Source organism: Macaca thibetana, chromosome 15, assembly GCF_024542745.1.
Source record: "Macaca thibetana thibetana isolate TM-01 chromosome 15, ASM2454274v1, whole genome shotgun sequence".
Taxonomy (NCBI): Eukaryota; Metazoa; Chordata; class Mammalia; order Primates; family Cercopithecidae; genus Macaca; species Macaca thibetana.
Window position 1 is genome coordinate 82,646,284 of NC_065592.1, and position 22,591 is coordinate 82,668,874.

General features: G+C 36.1%; 1 protein-coding gene across 3 annotated transcripts in view; it reads left to right on the forward strand.

Annotated features, from left to right (window-relative positions):
• Positions 1-22,591, forward strand: part of SMC5 (structural maintenance of chromosomes 5) — a 104,525-nt gene that overhangs the window by 3,104 nt on the left and 78,830 nt on the right. For all 3 annotated transcript variants that reach the window (XM_050760907.1, XM_050760908.1, XM_050760909.1), the window contains exons 2-6: positions 2,267-2,408; positions 5,839-5,891; positions 15,091-15,253; positions 16,286-16,420; positions 18,572-18,712. In XM_050760907.1, coding sequence (XP_050616864.1) covers positions 2,267-2,408; positions 5,839-5,891; positions 15,091-15,253; positions 16,286-16,420; positions 18,572-18,712 — 634 coding nt within the window. The remainder of the gene's footprint in view (positions 1-2,266; positions 2,409-5,838; positions 5,892-15,090; positions 15,254-16,285; positions 16,421-18,571; positions 18,713-22,591) is intronic.

A 22,591-nucleotide genomic window follows, 5' to 3' on the forward strand; every position in this document is an offset into this window, starting at 1 on the left:
CTTTGAGTTTTAGGCAAGAGGTAGAGAAAGGTGAGCTTGGAGAATTAGCAAGGAAATAAGAGGGGTAGTCAGATAATTTAAATGGCCTGGAAGAGAGTAGGGAGTGAACCAAGTCAAATGGAGTTGGGAGTGGAGGGAGAGACTTGGAGGCTGAAGGAATAACACACGCAAAGACTTAAGAGAAATAAGGAATTACAGTCACAAAACTGAAAGAAGTACATTATAGGTAGAATTTAGAGGTCTGAGTAGAAAATAGGGAAGGGAGATAAAAAGTAGAAAAAGATGAAACTCAGCTATGATAGGTCCTCCTTTTTCTTTAATTTTTCTTTTTTAACAAGTGACATCAGATTTACAGTTCTACCAGCATTACTTAGTGATTGATTGGATGATGGAGTGGTGGTTTGGGTGGAGTCAAAAGCAATAAAAGAACCAAAGATGATGCAAAACTAATGCCGAGGTTTCTGATTTGGGCAATGGTGTCAATGATAATACCATTCACTAAGAGACCGCAAGAGTGATTTTGGATGGGAAAGATGGTGGGTTTAGTTTTAAATGTGTTAAGTTTAAGTTGACTGTTGTGGGACATTCAAATAGCGTTATTGAGGTGATCATTGCACATAGAGGTCATCTGGACTACTTTCAGCATGTAGATAGTATTCAAAGACTTGTAGAAAGAGGGAATCATTGAGGCCATAGAGAATACATGAGATACCTTGTGAAGTATATGGAATGATAAGAAGGTGGGTCTTTACCAATAGCTCTTTCAGAGGGAGCTCAGAGGAAAGGAAGCTCATAATAAGGGAATTCCCCATAAATACATCATAGAGTCAGAAGAACGATTTTAAACAGTGCAGAGGCTTGATTTGGGTAGTTGAAGGCAAGAAAAATCCCCCCGCCCAACCCCGCCGAAAAAAAAAAAAATACAGGAGCTTTGTTTTTGGCTACTCTCCCTATTTATAATATTGATGCATATCTTATAGGCCAGAAATTCTCATGCTTTTTCCTGTTCAGTTTTCTTAAATACCAGTTACATCATTGTTTTAGTATAGCATTCACACAGAGATTTCACAACAGGAAATCCAAGTGTTAAAAGAATGGGACTTCATGTGTTGAGAGTAAGAAGTTCTATGTCAGATAATTTTCTACATTTCTGAAGTTCCCAAACTGGTTTTATTGTAACCATTATAAAGAGCTCTTTTGGGACCCAGGTGCTAGCAGAACAAAATGGCTAAAAAGATATAGCACATGCTGTGTAGAGGTATGGGATTAGCAAACCTGCCAGAAAATACTTCTTTTCCACCTGTATTTTGATTACCACCTGACATTTCAAAATCATTATTTTCTTAAAATATTAATGTGCGCTTGGTTATTTATATACTTAGCAGGTGAATAGCAGGCTAAGCATTTATTCATGAGGAATTAGTTGGCAGCTTCCTGAGAGCTAACTGAAATGCTGTGGACAAAGGACACTTTTTATGGGTTCAAATTAAGAGTATTCAAAGGCGAGTTAAAAGAATGTCTGAGTCAGAGTTTGTTTCACATTTTGTCATAATTGTCACTAGTAACTAATAAAGATTAGATGCTAACTGTAATTAGAATACTAGACAACTTTCAACTTTTGTTTGTTTTGTAGGTTGGTGTGTCTCTGTGATACCTAGGCTGGCCTTGACCTCCTAGGCTCAACTGGTCCTCTGGCCTCAGCCTCCCTCATAGCTGGGACTATAGGCACATACCATGGTGCCTGGCTTGGAAAATAATTTTTAAAAGTTAATAAAATGGAACCTTTGGGTTGAGATATATCTTCAGTTTTGTAATTAAAAATTTGCTTAGATTGTTTGAAATATTAAAATATGAATAACCATTAAGCATTATAATTTAAAAGAAATATGAATGTAAAATTCAGATTTAAGGTAAGTCATGGCCTCTCCTATAAAATTTGTTTTAAAATTATTTTGTGTAATATCTTTGATATAGTGTCCAGTGTTTTGTAATTATTAAAAAAGAACAAAGTATCAAACTTCACTTTTTTCAGCAAACTTTTGAAGAAACTATATGAAATTATATTCTTTAGTTATGCATTACTGCCTTTTCATTTCTTCTATTGGTAGATTTTCTTTCTAAAGTTGTTTATTGAAAACCTATTAAAAAATTAAATTTGCAAGGTTAGCTAGTTTTTAGAGGAATTTGAGGAATCTCATAAATAATGTAAAGCAAGAAAAAGTGGTTTTGTATCTCTCCTTAGTAATTTCATCTCTTTATAATTCAGAACATATGATATTTGTGAAGTATCTCCTGGACCCCACTTGAATATGATCATTGGAGCCAATGGAACAGGGAAGTCGAGCATTGTGTGTGCCATTTGCCTTGGTTTAGCTGGGAAACCTGCTTTCATGGGACGAGCGGATAAGGTGAGTTAACATAAGTACTTTTTAAGAAAATTCAGAACTATTAATTGCTTTTAGTAACATCAATTTCTACACCTCAGTTCCTTGGGTATAGCAAACTTAATAGTGCGTGAATGTAAGGAATAAATTTGGCAGGTAAAGAAACTGGAAGGAGATTTTCATTTCTAGAAGTATTTTGGACGATAATGCTAGAGGATTCTCCAAGTCCCTTACACCTAAAATGCTAGAAATGATGCCTTTTTTTTTTAAATGCAGCACTTGGCTTGTGGAACCGTAGAGTAAATTTAGAAAGGGCAGAAACAAAATCCAGTCATATGTTGCTTAATGATGGGGATATATTCTGAGAAAATGCATCTTTAGACAATTTTGTCATTGTGTGAGCATAATAGAGAGTATTTACACAAACCTAGATGGTATAGCCTACTATCCACTTAGGCTATATGGTGTAGCCTATTGCTCCTAGACTACACTCCTGTAGAGCATGTTACTGTACTGAATACTGTGGACAGTTGTAACACAATGGCCTACATTGTACTTATGTAAACATCTCTAAATATAGAAAACATACAGTAAAAATACAGTGTAAAAGATAAAAATGGTACACCTGTGTAGGGCACTTAATCATATTCATGAGAGTGGGTGGCGGAAAAATACTGCCCGAACAGGGAGGGAGTCTTGAGAAAGGAGGAGGAGGAGGAGATAAGAAACAGATTCAAAAAATGAGATCATTAAAAATGACAAAACGTTGGCTGGGTGTGGTAGCTCACGCCTGTAATCCCGGCACTTTGTGAGGCCATGGTCAGGATCTGGCCAACATGGTGAAACCCTGTCTCTATTAAAACTGCAAAAATTAGCCAGGCATGGTGGCGGGTGCCTGTAATCCCAGCTACTCGGGAGGCTGAGGCGGGAGAATTGCTTGAACCCAGGAGGTGGAGGTTATAGTGAGCCAAGATCACGCTGTTGCACTCCAGCCTGGGCAACAAGAGCGAGACTCTGTCTCAAGAAAAATAAAATAAAAATCACAAAATGAGATGGTAGAAATATGTGCAGATATAAGCACACTAATTATAAATGATCTAAACTCATTATAAAGTCTGTTAGAATGGAGAAATGAAACAATGTTTAGTTCTTTTGTTTTTAATAAGCATATCTAAAATAAAGTGTTACAGAAAAGTTAAGAGTGAAAGGATGAAAAAAAATACATGCCAGGCAAATATACAAAAGAAAGTAGGTGTAGCTGGATTAATACTAGGCAAGACAGACTTTAGAGCAAAAAGTCTTTTTAGAGATAATAGTGGTCATTAAACACTGACGAAAGTTTTAATTCACTAGAAGATAATTCAGTTCCCAACTCACTTTATAATCTAGCTCCAAAATGTATAGGCAAAATCTGCGGAATGCTAACAAGCAGTTGACATATCCATAACTGTACTGGGAGAGCTATCAATAATAGTAGATCAATCAGATAAAAAAATTAGACTACAAAAAATTTGAACAATAAAGTTAAGCTTGAACTAATGGCTATATTATAAAAAGTACACTCAACAATTGGAGACTCTGCATTCTTTTCAAGCACAAGTTAACATTTCTAAAAGTTAATTGTATACTGAGTCATAAAGCAAGTGTCAAAATATTTCAAGAAATGGACACCACATAGACCATATACTGACCACAATGCTATTAAGATAGAAATAATAACAAAAAATTAAAATTTAATGGACGGTTACAAAATGGAAGCAAATTCCCCTTAAGATTATAAATTATTTAAAATGTGTATGCGTGTGTTTAGTGCTATATGGGAGACATTTATTAGGTAGAAGATACTTTTCTCTGTTAATAACTAACCTTGTGACCTTGAGCAATTATCTGAACTTCAGTTTTTCTTCATTTCAAAGATGGGAGAGTTGGAACAGATAGCATCCAAGGACCAACTGAGATTTTTATGAATATTGATATATAGTTTTTTAATTATCAGATCATTTAATCCCTATCTCTTTGTAATGGTCTGTTGGATTGTACTCCAGGGGCTGTACAGTAGGAATGAATTGGCTATAACAATTTTTACTAACTTTTTCATGTTGATTTTTGTCATGAAAACACATCTCTTCTCATCTTTGAGTGATAGGATTTTTAAGGAGGCTGTGGAGTGCAGTGTTTCCTAGATGACAGGTTGCAGCCCTTTGAGTGCACAGCTGTATTTATGGGATGCCCAAGTTCTCAGCAAGAATATTTAATTTATTTTTGTTTAAATGCTAATATAAAAATATAACAAAAACATACTCTACACCACATGTATGGATACTTTATGATAAGAACTGCCTCCTGACTTTTTTTTTTCCTCCTCATTGGTACCAAGTATTTTAATTCTTACAAGCTAATAGGCAGATAGCATTCCTACATAGATGTCCTTGTTTCCCTGTGAGGAAACAGGCAGGTTAAGCAACTGTCCAATGTCTAACAACTTGTATGTGATGGGGTTGAGATTTGAACCTAGATAGTAGATGTTAACATCTGTACTTTTAAGTATTAGGCTATACCTGGTGGTTACAAGATAAGGCTTTTTTTTTTTTCCTTCATCTTTCTGGGACTCAGCTTTATCATCTATAAAATGAATGTATACTTCAAGGTTGCTTATGAGTGTTAAATGAGAAAATACATGTTTAGTGCTTAGCACAACAGTATATAGTAAATGCTTGATAAATGCTAGCTGTTGTCATCACTGTCATCACTATTAAAAAAGTTACTTGCGAGGTGTATTTTCTACCTTTTTTAATATTTATCACTTATTTATAGACTGATTTAAGATCCAGTCTGATTTTTTTAGGCTCAGACTTTGTTTTCGGGCTTAGACTCATAAGCATATAGAAACTGGCACAGATATGTCTACTTTATCATGTAAATTTCAATTGTATTGCTCCTTTTAAAACGATGCTTGGTGGCAATTACATCATTAAGGGGATAGGTAATATTAGCATGGTTGTTAATATTTCACCTGCGCGACTGTAGGAAGTCTTCAATGGCAATAAGGAGGTTTGAGTGCTCAGTGGTTATACTATAGGACGTGTTTTCCCACAGGCATTTTCTCTTCTCTCTGGGTGTTTAATATAGTGTCCAAGTACACAGGCTGTGGAGCCAGATTTCCTGGGTTCAGATCCTTTTTCTGGCACTTACTGGCTTTGTCACGAAGTTTGTAAGAGGCTATGGAGTGCATAGGAGTTCAATAAATTTTACCTAATATTATTATTGTTGTTATTTGTGGGAGGGAACAATGGAGGAACCCAGATCTGGGAGGGATACCTTAGAAAGTGACGGGAGTGCACATATAAGTGGTACCTGAAAAAATCTTAATTTGACAAATAATAATGACTGCTAAATCTCGGATTGTTAACCTGGGAATGTCATTACACAGCTCACTTTCTTTTTTATGTCTTAGGTTGGTTTTTTTGTGAAGAGAGGATGTTCCAGAGGCATGGTTGAAATTGAATTGTAAGTGTTAGAAGTGCTAAAACTCCTTTTTCCTATAAAATTCTTAGTTTATATTCATGTTTTTCTGATGATTAGAAAAGAGTATTAATATAGTATTATGGCATAAATATTGGAAATAATATTTAAAGAATAATTAATCCAGATAAGTAAGTGGTTTAAAAAATATATTTTTAAAACTTAAATTGTAGGCCATCTGTGATGGCTCACTCCTGTAATCTGAGCACTTTGGGGAGGCTGAGGTGGGTAGATCACCTGAGATCAGGAGTTGGAGACCAGCCTGGCCAACATGAGGAAGCCCCGTTTCTCCTAAAAATAGAAAAATTATCTAGGCGCATGCCTGTAATCCCAGCTACTGGGGAGTCTGAGGCAGGAGAATTGCTGGAACCTGGGAGGCAAAGGTTACAGTGAGCTGAGATGGCGCCACTGCACTCCAGCCGGGGAGACAGAGCTAGACTCTGCCCCCCGTGCCCCCCAAAAAAAACAAAAACAAAAAAAACTTGTGAGAGTTTTATTTAAAAAAAATTATCAGGGAAATAAGTTTATAGCAGGTAATGAAATAGAACTATATTAAGTAGTCATGATGAAGTTGCAATGTTTTTCACAAATTTAAAGTATCTGGGTTTTTTTTTGTTTGTTTTTTGGTTTTTTTTTTTTTTTGCTGATCTTGAAAGTAATAGTTGCTTGTTTTTAAAAAATGCAAACAATGTAGAAGTGTATAATGTTGAAAATAAAAGCCTTCTTGCTATTATTCCTAATTCTGTAAATAACTACTGTTAATAGTTTGGTGAATCTTATGTATGACAAGGACTTGGTACTTGTGCCACCATTTTTTATTTTCTCCTTTATGACACCAGTAATTCATCATGGTATTCTTTTCCCTTGAGCTTGGATATTCTCAATTGGCCATTCTTGGCAGCTATTTTTGATGGACTAAAGTTGATGTTTATGATGAAACCAGTTGACCGTCCTTGGTATATATAATTTTAATCCTTTACACATAAATGTGCACATTGTTTAGGTGATTTTTTAGAGACTGTTGCTTTTGGAATATTAGTGGAAAGTTGTGGCATTTTTTAGCTGACAAGCCTTCAAAGATTATCTGATAGCCGTACCATTTGATATGAGATGAGGAAACGATCTTTTATAAAAATTCACTCAGAAAGTTTTTATTTATATAGAGATGGGAAAGATACACATGGAAGTAAAAAGAAAATTTTAAAATACCCAACTTATTAAAATATGATAAAATTTTACTGAAGAATATAAAATCAAGACCTGAAGAAATGGAGACGAGTGATATGTTCCTAGAAACATAAAGTTAATGTCATTATTAACATATTATTAACATGTCAGACCAGGTGCAGTGGCTCATGCATGTAATCCCAGCACTGTGGGTGGCCAAGGCAAGTGATTGCTTGAGTCCAGCAGTTGGAGACCAGCCTGAGCAACATGGCAAAACCCCATCTCTACAAAAAATACAAAAATTAGCCAGGCCTAGTGATGCGCATCTATAGACTCAGGAAACTGAGGTGAGAGAATCACCTGAGCCTGGGGAGGTAGAGGATGTAGTGAGCCATGATTGTGCCACCGCACTCCAGCCTGAGTGTCAGAGTGAGACTCTGTCTGCAAAAAAACAACAAAAAAAGTCAATCCTTTCTAAATTAATATATACATTTGATACAATGAGAGTCTCAACAGGTAAGTTTATAAGTTGATTCTGAACTTCATCTTGAAGAATAAATGTGCCAGAAAACCCAAGGAGATTTTTAAAAAGCAAAGTTGTAAATAAGATTTTTGTCTACCACATGTTGAAGTATACTGTAAAGTTGTTGATTTAAAATAAATGTGATACTGGTATAGAAGATGAGAGGAGCAGAATGTGGAAACCAGGAACAGATCTAAATGTACATGAGAACTTACTATAAAAGTGGCAGTTTAATTAAGTGTGGGATATTTTAAGAGATAGGAAAAACCAAACTTGTTTTTGCTGTTCTCAAACTCAACACAGCACAGAACACTTCTGCACCAGATGTGTGGGTTTTTCCCCCACACCCTACAATTCAGTTCAATTCCGACACTAACCAAAAATTAGTGCAGGACCCATAGTTAGGGGCTTAGTCGTACAGGACTGCCCTCCACTTCATAAGCCATTTGCAAGTCTTAGGTTGTGCCCTGTACTTTTGACCAACCAGCTGTAAATTGAGGTTCTCAGGACCCCTTTGTTGGTTCAGTTATTTGCTAGGATGGCTCATGAAACTCAGGGAATCACTTAGGTTTACCCATATATTATAAAGGATTCTACAGAAGGTGCAGATGATTAGCAAAATACGGGGCGAGGTCTGGAAGAGTCCAGAGTGCAGGAGCTTCTTTCCAGACTTTCCCAGGATATGGATGTGTTCCTCAACCTGGGAGCTCTCTGAAACCCGTGGTTCAGGGAATTTTATGGAGACTTCATCACATGGGTATAAGAAACTCAATCTCTAGTCCTGCTTCCCTTCCCAGAGGATGAGGGGTAGGTTGGTGGGGCTGAAGGTTCTAAGCTTCTGTTCGTGGCTTTTATCTTTCTAGTGACCAGCGTACATCCAGAAGCCCACCGAGAGTTGCCTCATTAGAAAAAGACACACTTGTCACCTAGGAAATTCCAAGGGATTAGGAGTTATGTGTCAGGAATTGAGGACAGAGACTAAATACATTTTTTTTCTTTTTTTTTGAGATGGAGTGTCACTGTCGCCCAGGCTGGAGTGCAGTGGCACCATCTCGGCTCACTGCAATTCCCGGGCTCAAGCGATTCTTCCACCTCAGCCTTCCAGGTAGCTGGGATTACAGGCACCCACCACCACGCATGGCTACTTTTTGTATTTTTAGTAGAGACGGGGTTTTGCCCTGTTGGCCAGGCTGATCTTGAACTCCTGACCTCAAGTGATCTGCCCGCCTTGGCCTCCCAAAGTGCAGGGATTACAGGCATGAGCCACCATACCCAGCCTACATATTTCTTTATACAGGTTGAGTATCCCTTATCTGCAATGCTTGGGACTAGAAGTGTTTTGGACTTTGGATTTGTTTTGAGTTTAGAATATTTGCGTTACACGTATCGGTTCAACATCCCTAATCTGAAAATCTGAAATATGAAACACCCCAATGACCATTACCATTGAATGTCATGTTGGCACGCAGGAAGCTTTGTATTTTGGAGCATTTCAGATTTTTGGACTAGGGATACTCAACCTGTATATCACAGTATCATAGTGTAAATTATTCAAATTGAGCTGTGATAATTATCTGTTAATTTTTTAAAGATAAATTTAGAGCTTTACCTAACACCCTACACATAAATAAAATTTAAGTGTATAAATGTCAAGCACTTTTTCCACGAAGGTTCACGTGGCCTTGAGAGTACCAAATGTAAAACAGCTCATCATTAGTTGTTGAAATTATTGCTATTAAACAAATGTACTAACTGGCCATGTATTCCTTGAGTAGAATGGTGGGTAGAATAATCTGTGGCATATATTTATGTAGTCATTTTCCAGATATTTATTGAGTACCTGTACACTGGGGATACTCTTCCCTCATGGAATTTATAGTTGGGGCATAAGGAGGGACAGTTAGATAAGTAAAATACATATTATGTTAGGTGATGATAAGTGCTACATAGAATAAAGCAGAAAAGGAGGATAGGAGTGACAGAGTGGAGTTTTACAGTTTTGAATAGCCTGATCAGGAAAGATCTCACTGAGAAGATAGCATTTAAGCAAAGACCTGAAGGAGGGAAGGTAATGAGCATGGAGATAAATGGGGAAATAGTATTTCAGGTATGGAGATCTGCAAATGCCAAGGCTCTAAAGTGGTACCCACAGTGACTGGATCACATTGAAGGAGGAGAATAGTGAAAGATAAGCTGTGAAAATATCAAGAAGTAAAGCCCGTATTCATTGTAAGGACTTGGCATTTATTTTGCATAAGCCGTGAAGCCACCTGGTTTTTAGCAGAGGAATGATGTGATGTAACATAAAAAGTTTAACCAGATTGGGTTGCTGTATGGAAAGTAAACTTTAAGAGAGCAAAGGCAAAAGCAAGAATATCAGTTAAGTGACTAATAGAACAATCCTATGAGAGATGATGGTAGCTTATGATTTGCTTATGAATTATATTATGATTCGCTTATGAATTATATACAGGGTATGGGAGAAGGAGCAAGACATCAGGGAGGACTCCAGGGTGTCTGGCATGATTAAGGGTAGAGTTTCCATTAACTGAGGTAGACAGACCTACTGCACAAGGTTTTGGCGGTAGATCATACATCATTGAACCAAGATGCCACCACTTGTAGCTTCCAATTAAAATTAAACTAGCACAGATAGTTTGAAATGTGCATCCCAATTTCAGATGTGTTAAAATGTTTTTTTAAAAAAAGAACTTTTCAAAAACAAACATGGTAAAGTTTGAGATGCCTAGTAGATACTCGGGCAGAGCTGGGCACGGTGGCTCATACCTGTAATCCCAGCAGTTAGGGAGGCAGAGGCGGGAGGATTGCTTGAACTCAGGAATTCGACCAACCTGGGCAACATAGCGAGACTCCGTCTCCACACGCATACAAAAAGGTCTGAGATTCAGGTAAAAATGTTTTTAGTGGGCAGTTAGATATATAAACCTGTCATTCCTGGAGAAGTCTGGGCTGAAGATAACACATTTGGGAAATCATTAGTATTATGATGGATTAAATTGCCAGTGAAGCAGAGATAGATAAAACAAATAAGAGTTCTAAGAACGTATCTGCTACAGTGCACCGTTTAGAGATTGAACATAGGGAAACCTAGGAAAGGAAACTGAGAATTGGCTGGTGAGTCAGGAGAATACAGTACTTGGAAACCAGTACTTGGAACAACTTCAGGAGGAGTCCGTTGTCTATCACCTGTGTGTGATACTGCTAGATAGGTCAAGTAAATTGAGAACAAAGAATTTATTATCAGTATTTATTGAGTTGGTTATATCATTTAAGTTGAAGAATTAATTAATTCCCTGATGTTTGCTCAATTTTGCATTCTTAGAATAACCCAGTTTGGTCGTAGTTTTTTTTTGATGCATTGCTAGATTGGTTTTCTAGTATTTTATTTAGGATTTTGACATCTGTATTTTGTTTGTGAAAGATACTTGTGGTTTCTAGCCGGGCGAGGTGGCAGGCGCCTGTAGTCCCAGCTACTCGGGAGGCTGAGGCAGGAGAATGGCATAAACCCAGGAGGCGGAGCTTGCAGTGAGCTGAGATCCGGCCACTGCACTCCAGCCTGGGCGACAGAGCGAGACTCTGTCTCAAAAAAAAAAAAAAAAAAGATACTTGTGGTTTGAATGTTTGGTTAATCTTACTGTTAAAAATAATCTGATGTGAATTGTAGGGGGTCTTGCAAAAAAAATCATCTGGCTTTTTTTTCTAACTATACTGATTTAATTTTTTTCTAACTGCTGATTTCATTTATTTATAGCAATCGGTTGCTTAGATTTTTCTGTTTATTCTTGTATTACTGTGATTATTTATACTTCATAAAGGATTTTCCCATTCTTCTTAGTTTTAAATTTTATTGACATGAATATTACCCTCTTATATGAGTTCATTATATGTGTATTATTTTATATAAAGCAGTATTTGTCTTCTAAAAATTGATTTGTCAATTTTAGTAGTCTTTTCCGATGAACCAACTTTTGCATTTGTCTTATATTATGGTTTTCTATTTCATTAATTTCTATTCTTTACTGATTCTCATTTTTTGAAATGGATATTTATTGCACTAATTTTAGTCTTTTGTTTACCTTAATATGAACAGTTAAGGTTAAAAATACCCCACTTACTGCTTTAGCGCTATCTCTCAAATTTTAGTATATAGTATTTACTGTTTTTCAGTTCTGAATATTTTCTTTATGAGTTCATAATTACAAATTGTTTCTAATTCTAATGTAGGGATTTTCTTATTAGTATTGGTTTCCACTTTGTAGTGAAGTTATATATATAGAGATACTGGTTTTATGTTACTAATCCTTTGAAATTTCTTTCTTTTTGTAGTGAACTTTTGTAATTGTTCTTTGGCTGAAAAAATAAGTTTTCTTTTGCAGATACCTGCAGTGTTCTGTATTTGTCCATTAGTGCAAGTTTATTAGTTATATTGTCACATCTTCTATATTTTTGCTGATTTCAGTTGTCCGATTGATACCTTGATTACTGACAAAGGTGTATTACACTATTCCTCTATGCAGATTTGTTAATTATCCTTGTCCTGTCAATTTTTGCCTTATGTATTTCTAGGACATTATTAGTTGCATCTAAGATTAAAATTGTTTATCTTCCTGGTGAATCCAACTTTCTGTTGTTAGATACTGACCTCTATCTTTCTTTTGCCTTAAAGTCCATTTAGTTTACCATTAATGTAGTTGGCAGTTCCCCCCACCCCAGTATTTTTCTAGTTGTCTTTTTTCATTCTTTTCATGTTTTTAATATCTTTTGTTATCTCATTTAAACTGGTAGAGCTGTGTTATTTTTTCTGGAATCTTTTAAGTAAAGCATATAATCAATTTACAAATATATGTTTGAACTTATTTTTACTGTCTTATTCTCTGCTTTTTATTTTTCACACTCTTCAGCATTTCTTTTCTTTCTTATTTTTGTTGGGTATTTGTTTCATTTTTCCTTCTCTTTTGTCTTGGAAATTATGCATTCTTTTGTTTTAGTGATTACTGGAATTTTAGCAGGAATACTTGTTTGAGTTCAGACTTAATATCTGTCTTCCTGCTAAACAAAGATTTTACAGTACTTCTTAATAACTTCTCTGAACTTACATGCTTTTAAATTTCTATCTTTTTAAAACTCCTCAAAACATTATTATTAATATAATATATTATGCTGTCAATGTTTATTTAGAATTTACCTCAGATATTTCTGTTTGTTTTGCTTTTCATTCCTTCTTCCATTTCTGATTTTCTTTCTGGGATCACTTTCTGCCAAAAGGATATTCTGTAAAGTTTTCTTTTATGAGAGTTTTCTGTTGGAACACTCAGTTTTTAATCTGAAAATGATACTATTTTGCTCTAAATCTTGAAAGATGTGTTTCATGGATATAACATTCTATATTGACAGGTCTCTTTTCTCATATTCACAGTATAGTATAATATCATTGTTGTCTTCTTGTTTTTGTTTTTGTTTTGGTGACAGGGTCTCACCCTGTCATGATCATGACTTACTGCATCTTTGACACCTCCCTGGTTCAAGTGATCCTCCTGCCTCAGCCTACAGGCACTCACCACCATGCCTGGCTTTTTTTATTATTACTATTTTTTGTAGAGAATGGGATCTCACTCACTATGTTGCCCAGACAGCTCTTGAACTCCTAGGCTCAAGTGATCCTCCCACCTTGGCCTTCCAGAATACTGAGATTACAGGCGTGAGCCACCACATCTGGCCCCATTGTTGTCTTCTGATGTGAATCTAATCTCAGTTTATTTGATAGCAATCATTCTCTTTTTCTCATTGTTGTCTTCTGATGTGAATCTGATCTTAGTTTATTTGATAGTAATCATTCTCTTTTTCTGAGATGCTTGTAAACTCATTTCTTTTTTTTAAGTGTTTTAGTTTCATATATATTTAGGTGTGGGTTTATTTTTTATTTACTTTTCTTGGTTTTAATGACACTCTTAAACCTATGGTTTGGTGTCTTTCATCAGTTTTTGAAAGTTCTTATTTATTATCTCTTTTAATATTGCCATTGACCCATTCTTTGTCTCCTGTCCTAGAATTCTTATTAGACATATTATGCTTTCTTAGTCATCCAAATATCTTTCAAATTTTTCATTTATGATTCTGCATTATGTTATTTCTGCTAGTGTTCTTGATACTTTGTTTTCTTGTGTGTGTGTTTGTAGTGAACTACTCTTCTTAGAACTTTATCTGTGTTAATTATTTTAAGATAACATAGATTCCGGCAGAGTAAATTATTAACTTCTGCCAGAGACCATTGAATACTTTCAATTCAGAATCACAGTGTACAGAATTTTCAGCTTGTGGTGGTAGCAATGAAGTATTTCTAGTTTACCCTTACAGCAAGGGTGTATCGCTTAGGTATGGCTTTCTATTGGACTCTCCACCTTGGATAGCTGTGGGCTTTGTCTATTTTTGTCCTCTACCAGCAGATCATGAAAGTGAATCCTCAAGATCACTTGATTGGGCGAATGCCTTCAAGATGAAAGCCAATTTTATTTTTCCACTCTGAGTTTTCACCTATACTAGGATGTTAGCCAGAATTCCTTACTTTCATGCTAACTGATAAATTGATTTATGAAGATATTTTAATATTTTATTATTTTTAGTTGTTTACAGCAGGAGGATCAGTAAGGGTACTTTATTAGTCATTCTGCTGGAAATGAAAGTTTAAAACTACTTCCTTTAAAGTCCTACAATCTTACTGTTTCAAGTGGTCTGATTACAATGTAATATATACATACAACATTTATAAGTTATTATTGTCATTTAGCGATTGGATACCAATAATTTATCTTTCTACCACATGCTGCTGAATCCCAGTGAAGAAGATGAATAGATGGGAGGTGTGGAGCAGTAGTACTTCTAAAAGCAAGAAATAAGTAAATAGCCTTCTTTCAGATTCTATATTGCTTAATGTTCCTTTATATCCATGTGAGGTAATCCTCTCTGAATTCAGAGTGGAGTACGTGGTGAGGAATCCATGGACTACCTGTATGGGTAGTTTTTATTTCTGGAAATGCCTAAGAGTCAGTTTTCATTCATACGTTTTCTGAGCAGGGGGAGTTTCAAGATTTAACTGCTCTACCCTTTAATATACTAACACATTTTGAATTGCAGTCAACACATGTGATTAAAGAATAGCATAATAATTAAAGGATAAACAGCTCCACATATGTGACTCCTCTAGTAGTGTTTATGAATTAGTATTCACATTTGCTTTAATTTTAACAGTTTAAATAATTTTGAATGTTGAGTAAGTAACTGATGTGGTCAATTATGGTATTATGACTAATAAAATGCCGAAGTTTCCTTCTTGGAAGGGGCCAAAATATCAAAAGGAATAAAAATCATAATAATAATTCTATCTGGCACCTTTGGTGCAAGAGAATTTCTGAAATTTTATCTCTAAACTAATTATATATTTTGAATATAAAGATTCTTAAATTATTTTTTAATTAGGTTCAGAGCTTCTGGAAATCTTGTAATCACCCGTGAGATTGATGTGGCAAAAAATCAGTCGTTTTGGTTCATCAACAAAAAATCTACAACCCAGAAAGTAGTGGAAGAGCAAGTTGCAGCCTTAAATATTCAAGTGGGGAATCTTTGCCAGTTTCTCCCTCAGGTATGACAGAAATAAATGTAAAGATGGGAAAATTTTGTATATAGTGTTTCCTTTCTATGCCATAGAAAGGGTATTATTTAAATTGAACATAGCACTCTTATAGTTCTTTGTAAAGGTATTATTTCATCACTTAGAGTATAATGTTATTAATTTGTAGTAATTTGGAAAATTTCAATTAGTTAAAAAAAGTCTAAATTAGAGTATTTTGAAATAAAGTATTATTTTTTGAGTTCAGAGAGTAGCTCAGATAGCTATGTGCTTCTGTTTGTAGACCCTTAAAATGTTATTAATGAACAACTTTTTAGTCAATGTTTTTGTTTGTAGATGTTATACATATATAATATTTGATATATTTGAGTTTACAAAATATTTGATATAATAAAACTCCTATAAGTATACCTTCTAAAATCATGTTACAGTTTGTTTATTAAAAATAAAAAATGCTGACAATGTATGTTAAATGTTAGTCATATTACCTCTTAAATTTGACTTTGAATGCTGTCTAGTGACAGCATTAACTAGGTAACTAGTACTTATTGATTAATTTCATTTTTCTTTAGAAACACAATGATGATTTCATAATGTGCAAATTAAATAAAACTTAAACATTAAAAAGTTTTTTGTTTATTTTAACACTTATCAGCTGGTGTCAGATTATCTCCGGAAGTAGATGTTTGAAATTGCCTTTTTTTTCTTTTTAAACCCTCTAACATTTCAACTGATATGTAATAAACAGTGATCATTTTCATCTTCAGACTATGTGTTCTTTTATTCCCAAACTTTTATTATACATATGTAAACATTTCAACCTTGAAATATTGGTGCAGAAAATTTTTAAAGATGATCAAAAAGATAACAATTTATACCCTAAGTTTATCTTCATTATTCTAAAGAATAATGCACAGAAGGTTTATATCTCAAAGGTTTTTTTTAATGAGTTTCACCTTGACAAGTGTAAGCATTGGGTGAAATACATTTTGAAGATATTTGTAAATGAATGATAGTTGCTAATATTTAATTTTTGTGCTCTAGGACAAAGTTGGAGAATTTGCTAAACTCAGCAAAATTGAACTCCTCGAAGCCACTGAAAAGTCAATTGGTCCCCCAGAAATGCACAGATATCACTGTGAACTCAAAAACTTCAGGGAGAAAGAAAAACAGCTCGAGGTACTTTAAAATAGGCAGCTCATTTGTCTTGTTTCTTATTGATTTCTGTATCTCAAAACATGGGAGAGAGAGTAGTAGTATTGATTCATTGAGTCAATTCGTATTTGATTTATTTTCACTTAGAATTATACTGCTAATATCAGTTCAAGTGACAGAGTGAGAATGGATCTGATAATATGAAGTTTGAAAAGGTTGACTATTTCAGCAAATACATATTATTAATTGAATTTTTAAGGAACCAATAACAGTATTATTAAAAAAATTATCTCAGGAAGTTACAGTATTCTTTCATTCATTCAGTATCTATTAAACACCTACTATGTGTCAGACACTGTGTAAGGCTTTCAGTAATAGAAGAGATACCATGTGCCACTTAATATGGCACTTTTGTTGAACCAGTTCTCTCATGTATTTTTTTCAGTCATCTGAAGGTAGACTTTGGAAGAGAATTACACATTTAGTTGGAATGTTGTTGGTTATTTTCACCATTAATAAACATAAAAATGTACTTTTATAGCATATCCTTCATAAAGGTGTTTTATTTAATGTATCTTTTTTCTACATCCCAGCAACTAAAATAAATACAGTAAATTTTCATAATAAGAAATTATTAGTCTGGGTGTGGTGGCTCAGACCTGCAATCCCAGTACTTTGGGAGACTGAGGCAGGAGAATCGCTTGAGTTCAGGAGTTCGAGACCAGCCTGGGCAACAGGGAGACCCTGTCTCTACATGAAAAGAAATAACAAAAGTTAGCCAGGCATGGTGGCGCATGCCTGTACTTCCAGCACTTGGGAGGCTAAGGTGGGAGGATTGCTTCAGCCAAGGAGGTCAAGGTTGCAGTGAGCTGTGATTGCACCACTGCATTCCAGCCTGGGTGACAGAGCAAGACCCTGTCTCAGAAAAAAGGAAATCTGGCTGGGTGTGGTGGCTCACACCTGTCATCCTAGTACTTTAGGAGGCCAAGGCAGGTAGATCACCTGAGGTCAGGAGTTCGAGACCAGCCTGGCCAACATGGTGAAACCCTGTCTCTACTAAAAAACAAAAATTAGCCGGGCGTGCTGGTGGGAGCCTGTAATCTGTAATCCCAGCTACTTGGGAGGCTGAGGCAGGAGAATCATTTGAACCTGGGAGACGGAGGTTGGAGTGAGCTGAGAACACCATTACACTCCAGCCTGGGCAACAAGAGCGAAACTCCGTCTCAAAAAAAAGAAAAAGGAAATCTGTTGGGTTTTTTTGGTTTGTTTTTTAATTTTAGGTTCAGGGATACATGTGTAGGTTCATTACATAGGCACATTGTGTCACAGAGGTTAGCTGTGTCACCCAGGAAATAAGCATAGAAATCTTGTAACCAATTGCTTTCTCTCAAAGTATGACTTATAATATATATTTTACTGTAATTAAATGTTATTTTTTGCCTTTGTCCACCAGACAAGGAAAAACATGTTTTTATTATACTTATTCAAAGTGAATAATCAAAGGAGTTGTTCTGAGCTTTTTATAGTTACTTTATCTTCAGATATTCTGTTCTTTTACCTTTCTCTATGTCAAACAATCAAATACTTTCACTTGAAACACTCACCTACACTCTCGACTATCCTCTGAAAGAAGACAAGCATACAAGCATATATTCTACTAGGTTCTGAGTACATCTTTGTATTTATTAATTCACAACATAAAGGCTAATTCTTAGCTTTCTTTCATATCATTTCTAAGACCTTTCAGTCATGAGTGTTCATTTAACATACTAATCCTAGTAATACTACTATTCATTTGTATATCACTTTTACAGCTTTTGTTTAGCTTTCATCTATATTAAGTGAATTGCTTCTATCCTTCAAGTGGATGCAGCAGATATTTGGGGAAGAAGAGCCTGGGCTCAGATGTGGCAGGGCTTCATTACAGTTAGGACTAATAAATTGTAGACCCTAGACCAGAACTTGGGTGGGAATGTTGCTTTTACACAGGTTTTTAGGGGTTTTGTTGAGACGGGATCTCACTGTTGCCCAACCTGGAGTCTACATAGTTCTTAAGAACTCCTGTGAATTCTTTATTGTGAAATTTTGCTATCGTTGTTTATTTTTCATTGTTAGAAGATGTGACCTGTTGTCATTTTTCTGTTAAACTGATTGTTCAACATATATTTATTGTAGACCTCATGCAAAGAGAAAACTGAATATCTACAGAAAATGGTTCAGAGGAATGAAAGATATAAACAAGATGTGGAGAGGTTCTACGAACGGAAGCGACATTTAGATTTAATTGAGATGCTTGAAGCAAAAAGGCCATGGGTGGTAAGTCATAATTTCTGGAGGAAAAATAGGTGTTTCTTTAAGTAGCAGAGTAATTATGATGACAGTATTAGTTACTGTGTATTCAAGTTAGGTGCTCCTTTTTCATTTTTGGCTTTATATGTTATACACAATAAAATTCATGTATTTTTTTTTTCTTAATTTTTTATTATACTTTAAGTTCTAGGGTACATGTGCACAGCCTGCAGGTTTGTTACATATGTATACATGTGCCATGTTGGTGTGCTGCACCCATTAACTCATTTACATTAGGTATATCTCCTAATGCGATCCCTCCCCCCTTCCCCCTCCCCCAACCCAATGACAAACCCCAGTGTGTGATGTCTCCCTTCCTGTGTCCAGGTGTTCTCATTGTTCAGTTCCCACCCACGAGTGAGAACATGCGGTGTTTGGTTTTCTGTTCTTGCAATAGTTTGCTGAGAATGATGGTTTCCAGCTGTATCCATGTCCCCACAAAGGACTCCTTTTTTATGGCTGCATAGTATCCAATGGTGTATATTTGCCACATTTTCATAATCCATTCTGTCATTGATGGACATTTGGGTTGGTTCCAAGTCTTTAGTGTTGTGAATAGTGCCACAATAAACATACGTGTGCATGTGTCTTTATAGCAGCATAATTTATAATCCTTTGGGTATATATACAGTAATGGGATGGCTGGGTCAAATGGTATTTCTGGTTCTAGATCCTTGAGAAATCGCCACACTGTCTTCCACGATGGTTGAACTAGTTTACAGTCCCACCAACAGTGTAAAAGTGTTCCTATTTCTCCACATCCTCTCCAGCATCTGTTGTTTCCTGACTTTTTAATGATCGCCATTCTAACTGGTGTGAGATGGTATCTCATTGTGGTTTTGATTTGCATTTCTCTGATGGCGAGGGAGGATGAGCATTTTTTTCATGTGTCTGTTGTCTGCAAAAATGTCTTCTTTTGACAATTGTCTGTTCATATCCTTTGCCCACTTTTTGATGGAGTTGTATTTTTTTTCTTGTAAATTTGTTTGACTTCTTTGTAGGTTCTGGATATCAGCCCTTTGTCAGATGAGTAGATTGCAAAAATTTTCTCCCATTCTGTAGGTTGCCTGTTCACTCTGATGGTAGTTTCTTTTGCTGTGCAGAAGCTCTTTAGTTTAATTAGATCCCATTTGTCAATTTTGGCTTTTGTTGCCATTGCTCTTGGTGTTTTAGACATGAAGTCCTTGCCTATGCCTATGTCCTGAATGGTATTGCCTAGGCTTTCTTCTAGGGCTTTTATGGTTTTAGGATTAACATTTAAGTCTCTAATCCATCTTGAATTAATTTTTGTATAAGATGTAAGGAAGGGATCCAGTTTTAGCTTTCTACATATGGCTAGCCAGTTTTCCCAGCACCATTTATTAAATAGGGAATCCTTTCCCCATTTCTTGTTTTTGTCAGGTTTGTCAAAGATCAGATGGTTGTAGATGTGTGGTATTATTTCTGAGGCCTCTGTTCTGTTCCATTGGTCTATATCTCTGCTTTGGTACCAGTACCATGCTCTTTTGGTTACTGGGGTTTTGTAGTATAGTTTGAAGTCAGGTAGCATGATGCCTCCAGCTTTGTTCTTTTGGCTTAGGATTGTCTTGGCAATTCGGGGCTCTATTTTGGTTCCATATGAACTTTAAAGTAGTTTTTTCCAACTCTGTGAAGAAAGTCATTGGTAACTTAATGGGAATGGCATTGAATCTATAAATTACTTTGGGCAATATGGCCATTTTCATGATATTGATTCTTCCTATCCATGAGCATGGAATGTTCTTCTATTTGTGTCCTCTTTTATTTCATTGAGCAGTGGTTTGTAGTTTCCTTGAAGAGGTCCTTCACATCCCTTGTAAGTTGGATTCCTAAGTATTTTATTCTCTTTGAAGCAGTTGTGAATGGGAGTTCACTCCTGATTTGGCTCTCTGTTTGTCTGTTAGTGGTGTATAAGAATGCTAGTGACTTTTGCACATTGATTTTGTATCCTGAGACTTTGCTGAAGTTCCTTACCAGCTTAAGGAGATTCTGGGCTGAGACAGTGGGGTTTTCTAAATATACAATCATGTCATCTGCAAACAGGGACAATTTGACTTCCTCTTTTCCTAATTGAATACCCTTTATTTCTTTCTCCTGCCTGATTGCCCTGGCCAGAACTTCAAATACTATGTTGAATAGGAGTGATGAGAAAGGGCATCCCTGTATTGTGCCAGTTTTCAAAGGGAATGCTTCCAGGTTTTGCCCATTCAGTGTGATACTGGCTGTGGGTTTGTCATAAATAGCTCCTATTATTTTGAGATACGTTCCATCAATACTGAATTATTGAGAGTTTTTAGCATGAAGGACTGTTGAATTTTGTCAAAGGCCTTTTCTCCATCTATTGAGATAATCGTGTGGTTTTTTGTCTTTGGTTCTGTTTATATGCTGGATTATGTTTATTGATTTGCGTGTGTTGAAGCAGCCTTGCATCCCAGGGATGAAGCCCACTTGATCATGGTGGATAAGTTTTTTGGTGTACTGCTGGATTCGGTTTGCCAGTATTTTATTGAGGATTTTTGCATCAACATTCATCAGGGATGTTGGTCTAAAATGCTCTTTTATTGTTGCGTCTCTGCCAGGCTTTGGTATCAGGATGATGCTGGCCTTATAAAATGAGTTAGGGAGGATTCCTTCTTTTTCTATTGATTGGAATAATTTCAGAAGGAATGGTACCAGATCTTGCTTGTAGCTCTGGTAGAATTTGGCTGTGAATCTGTCTAGTCCTGAACTTTTTTTGGTTGGTAGGCTATTAATTATTGCCTCAATTTCAGAGCCTGTTATTGGTCTATTCAGGGATTCAACTTCTTCCTGGTTTAGTCTTGGGAGAGTGTATGTGTCCAGGAATTTATCCATTTCTTCTAGGTTTTCTTTTTTTTTTTTAATTTATTATTATTATTATACTTTAAGTTCTAGGGTACATGTGCATAACGTGCGGGTTTGTTACATATGTATACTTGTGCCATGTTGGTGTGCTGCACCCATCAACTCGTCAGCACCCATCATTAAAAAGTCAGGAAACAACAGGTGCTGGAGCGGATGTGGAGAAATAGGAACACTTTTACACTGTTGGTGGGATTGTAAACTAGTTCAACCATTATGGAAAACAGTATGGAGATTCCTCAAAGATCTAGAACTAGATGTACCATATGACCCAGCCGTCCCATTACTGGGTATATACCCAAAGGATTATAAATCATGCTGCTATAAAGACACATGCACATGTATGTTTATTGCGGCACTATTCACAATAGCAAAGACTTTGAATCAACCCAAATGTCCATCAGTGACAGACTGGATTAAGAAAATGTGGCACAGGCCGGGCGCGGTGGCTCAAGCCTGTAATCCCAGCACTTTGGGAGGCCGAGACGGGTGGATCACGAGGTCAGGAGATCGAGACCATCCTGGCTAACACGGTGAAACCCCGTCTCTACTAAAAAAATACAAAAAAATAGCCGGGCGAGGTGGTGGGCGCCTGTAGTCCCAGCTACTCGGGAGGCTGAGGCAGGAGAATGGCGTGAACCCGGGAGGCGGAGCTTGCAGTGAGCTGAGATCCGGCCACTGCACTCCAGCCTGGGCGACAGAGCGAGACTCCGTCTCAAAAAAAATAAATAAATAAAAATAAAAAAAAAAAAAAAAAAAAAAAAGAAAATGTGGCACATATACACCATGGAATACTATGCAGCCATAAAAAAGGATGAGTTTGTGTCCTTTGTAGGGACATGGATGCAGCTGGAAACCATCATTCTTAGCAAACTATCACAAGAACAGAAAACCAAACACCGCATGTTCTCACTCATAGGTGGGAACTGAACAATGAGATCTCTTCTA